Source organism: Nicotiana sylvestris, chromosome 2, assembly GCF_000393655.2.
Source record: "Nicotiana sylvestris chromosome 2, ASM39365v2, whole genome shotgun sequence".
NCBI classification, from domain to species: domain Eukaryota; kingdom Viridiplantae; phylum Streptophyta; class Magnoliopsida; order Solanales; family Solanaceae; genus Nicotiana; species Nicotiana sylvestris.
In genome coordinates, this window is record NC_091058.1 from 12,133,214 (window position 1) to 12,137,413 (window position 4,200).

Consider the following 4,200-nt stretch of genomic DNA (forward strand, 5'->3'; position numbering starts at 1 on the left):
TCTCCTTTCATTAGCAAAACAAAAACAAAACAAAAAAAGAGTCCCAACACCAAGAGCTATGAACCATCAAGCAAACCTTTTGCAAATTTCAAATTAGCTTTCACGGGAAACATTTCCTTCATATCAATAGCACCAAACAAGAAGGGGAAAAACCAAAAATATAGCTTTGGGCATGCTTCTCTGTTTATCAAAAAATCCCCTGGAACTCAAGTAGGAAAGCTAAGTAGGCAAGTACCCCATGAATCAAGCAGAAGGTTACATCCTCCTTCTCTCCTCAAATTAAAGAAAATGTGCAAAACATGTTGCAAATAATCATATATAATTCCTAGTTCCCAGTTAATAATCGACTAGCTGTTCACTAGCACAATAACACAATGCCGTATCACAAAAGCAAAACTGGAACCACAAGAAAAATGAGGTAAACTAAATTTGATTTCAGCTTATAATTAAGTAGCAAACATCACAGTAAAACTTTGTGCACACCTTCGCACAGGAATCATAGTTATAACAACTTCAAATTTAAAGAACTAATTCTGAAAATTAAAGCTAAAGAGTAAACGCTAACAGAACTCCGCAGCTCATGGCCCAGAGATAATGAGGGAAAAAAGAGATGGATCCTTAGAATCCGAGCTTGGTGCGGCGCCAGTGCCTGCGCTTGGCGTTGTAACGGATGGTGTTGTCAGTGCGCATGCGGATCCAGTAAGGAATAGGCCTGTTCTGCCTCTGCTTCTTCGCCAGCTTCTTCTTTATCATGAATGTCTTGTGCGAAGGCTGAAATTGCAACAAACACATAAATCAAACAATCGTCACCGTAAACGAAGGGCAAAGGGAAACAAAGCAGCGGCGTACCATTTTCGGTTCTGCTCAACGCGGGATGATGGGACTGAGTCGGGAGCGGCGGATACAGAAACCCTAAGCACAAATTTATTTATACGTTCGTCGGTTACCTTGTTTCGTTTTACAAAGCATAATCACAATTAAGTATAGTTAAAAGTATTTCAATAACAAGAAGAAAAAAGAAAAAAAAAGGTGTTTCACAGTTATTTGTGAAATTAACATTTCAGGTCATCCATAAACTATACTTAAGTTACACTGTGATTACAAATTTATTAGATCAAACAAAGTTGTACAAAAGCACAACTTTATTTATTATTAGTCATTAAGTTAATATGTTAAAATTAGTTTATTGAATATTTTATAAATTTAGTTCATGGGTTTTAGGAAGTAATTTAATTTTTAAAATACATCAATCAAGGAATCCTAGTTGAGCCGGGCTAGTCTTGTCCAATCTTTGATTAAACAAAGGGAGTGGGGTTACTCGACACTTTGCCCAGCCTATAAGCTATAAATTCTTTAATTTCTTCTCGAGTCAATTGGTTGTTGATTTTACATAATATTCATCATGTTAAATGCTTTATGTTCTTGAATTTATATTTTAATTAAAAAAAATTAGGACATGCTTCTCCGAACTCATTTCTCCCGATTTATACCTTAGGAAAAAATCCCCAACCATAAAATTCAACAACAAAGGGTGCTATTGAAGCTTCAAAAGAAAAATAAACATTAATTCATTCTTTAATTTATGTAAGTGAAAGTCGAAGAAGTCAAATGATGCATTGAATTGGCATGCATATGATTCTTTGAAGTTATGAATTGAGGAAAATAGTCTAAGACGAGTTCAGTTCATCCTATTGTTTTCTTTAGAGCCCGTTTGGTCTATTAGGATTTTTTTCAACTTTTTTCGATTTTTTTTTTACTTTTTTTGGAAATTAGTGCTTGGCCAAAAAAATTTCAAATTTCATTTTAAGAAAAATTTGGGATAATACATAATCACCCCATTGGGATTTTACCAAAGTGCCAGTTGCACCCCTTAAAAATACGGTTGTCCTATGACCCCCCTGAATTTGTCAGAAATGTAATAAGTAACACCTTTTAAAGTCAATCCCAGTTTCAAAAAAGATGGGTAGAACACGCATCAATCTTTACTTGCCACGTGTAGAATAAATTAATTTATTTATTTTTCATTTATCCTTTCTATTTATCTTTCCTTCTTATTCTTTTCATTATCTTTCTTTTCTTTTCGATTTCACTTTCTTTCTTCAATATTTTTATCCATGTAACCCACTTATTCTTTTTGCTCCTAGATCGATGCAGACTCACCGAAAATTGTTGACCGGCGAGAATGGAGACTAGCACCAGATTATTAGTGATGCTTGAATCTAAAATGAAGGGAATCATGAAGACAAAAGACTCTCACCTCACCTCTCCCCCCTCTCCCCCTCCCCCCCCCCCCAAAAAAAAAAAATTAGAGCTCTCCAACAATGGCAAAAGCCATTGAAGCCCGAGACTAAGACTCTTAAACTTCTCTCATCTTTGCCAAACAAGATTCAAACTTTTCTGGCAAGTTGAAATTCTAACCTAGTAGTGCAAAAATTGAAATCGCCTTCTTCTTTTTTTGTGATTTTGTGAAATTTTTGATCAGTTCATAAATTTTTCATACTTTATTGAAGAACAGAACCCCCATGATAATTTAATGGATGATGAAGATATAAGAAAGAAGAAGAAGATGCAATGAAGAAGAAAGCATAAAAGTCTTCGGAGTTTACAAAGAAAGCCTAGGGATTATGTCTGAAGACTTTTGATTATGTGACGTGTCAGCATCTTAGCCTTTGATATTAAATTCCTAATATCTAATATTGAACGTTGGATTGAAAGGAGAAGGCAAATCTGAGTCATTCATTTAATACAGCTAATGAAAGAATATTAGAAGTTTCTACACGTGAATAAGCACATGCATATATTGTAAAGAATAATTGGTTGATAATTTGTTATACAATTAGCCAATAGGAGATAGTACAAGTGTATAGAAATATTTTATTTATATTCTTTGTATCTATAACATAGACTTGTATATAAGGAACAAATTACTGTGAATGAAACAACAAGAGAAAATTTTCACAAATCTCAGTCTTTCTTTCATGGTATCAGAGCAGATTTAGCTCGATCCATTCACAAATTTTCTCAAATCTCTGTCAATTTTCCCAAATCAGCTCTATCTTCATTTGTACGTCAAATCATGCATGGTACAGAAGCTGCAACTGATATTATTGTCTCTGGATCAACAAGTAGTGGAGTAACCAATGATTCCAATCACCCTATTCACTTACACTATTCTGATACTCCAGGGATGGCTTTGGTAAGCTCACCATTTGATGGAAGAGGATTTCTAGGATGAAAATATATGTCCTCATTGCAATCTCAGCCAAGAATAAACTTGGTTTTATCAATGGATCTTATGTTGAACCAGCAATAGATGACAAGGATTATCCATTGTGGAGTAGATGCAATGACATGGTCACCTCCTGGTTGCTGAACTCTTTGACAAAAGAGATAGGTGACAATGTCATTTACTCAAGAAAAGCTAAGGACCTTTGGAGCAGCCTAGAACATATATTTGGTCAGTCAAGTGGAGCCAAGTTATACCATATGCAGAAGGAAATTTCAAAGACAATCCAAGAAAACAACAACATATCAGGTTATTTCACCACTCTTAATAGACTATGGGATGAGTTGGACTCCCTTAATTCACACTTAGGGTGCACTTGTGCATGTAACTGTGATGGTAAAAAGAAGATGGCTAAATTCATGGAAGATCGAAGGGTCATTTAATTCATAATGGGGCTGAATAGTGCTTATGTACAAGCAAGGGGAAACATACTCGTGCTTTGTCCTACCCCTAGCATGGATCAAACTTACTCATTGTTGCTACAAGATGAGAGCCAAAGGGAGATCTACATGAGCCCACATTATTCTACTAATGGGGCTTCTTTCATGGTATGCACATAGAACAAGTTTTCACAAAAAAAATAACCAAGCACAAAAAGGGTGGAATCCTCAATAAAAGTCAGCTAACACACAGTATAAATCCAATCCAAGGAAGTTCAAATTCAATCCTAATGTTAGTTGCGGTCATTGCTAAAAAATAAGACATGTAAGGGCTGATTGTTATAGACTTATAGGATTCCCTAATGAATCTCAGTTTAACAAGAGCGGAAACTTTCAAGAAACAATAAAAGTAAATGCTACAATAGCATATCAGCAGGGTGATGGAAACTGTGATGAAAACAATGGAGGACATTCAAACAATCTGACACAGTTTTTCAGTAAAGAACAGGTTTCTGAAGTAGTAAACTTAATCAA

The 4,200-nt window shown here is 35.1% G+C and overlaps 2 protein-coding genes across 2 annotated transcripts; one reads left to right on the forward strand and one right to left on the reverse strand.

The window, feature by feature from the left end:
* Positions 1 to 414: 414 nt before the first annotated feature.
* On the reverse strand, positions 415 to 958 carry LOC104244315 (large ribosomal subunit protein eL39x). The gene is made up of 2 exons (XM_009799720.2): positions 850 to 958; positions 415 to 771 (listed from the first exon to the last, which is right to left on the reverse strand). The coding sequence occupies exons 1-2, from the start codon at positions 850 to 852 to the stop codon at positions 619 to 621; spliced, it is 156 nt and encodes a 51-aa protein (XP_009798022.1). The 5' UTR covers positions 853 to 958; the 3' UTR covers positions 415 to 618.
* A 2,273-nt stretch (positions 959 to 3,231) lies between these two features.
* Positions 3,232 to 3,669, forward strand: LOC138882581 (uncharacterized). Its single transcript, XM_070163162.1, has one exon. It carries the CDS (start codon positions 3,232 to 3,234, stop codon positions 3,667 to 3,669), a length of 438 nt encoding a protein of 145 aa, XP_070019263.1.
* The last annotated feature ends 531 nt before the right edge of the window (positions 3,670 to 4,200 follow it).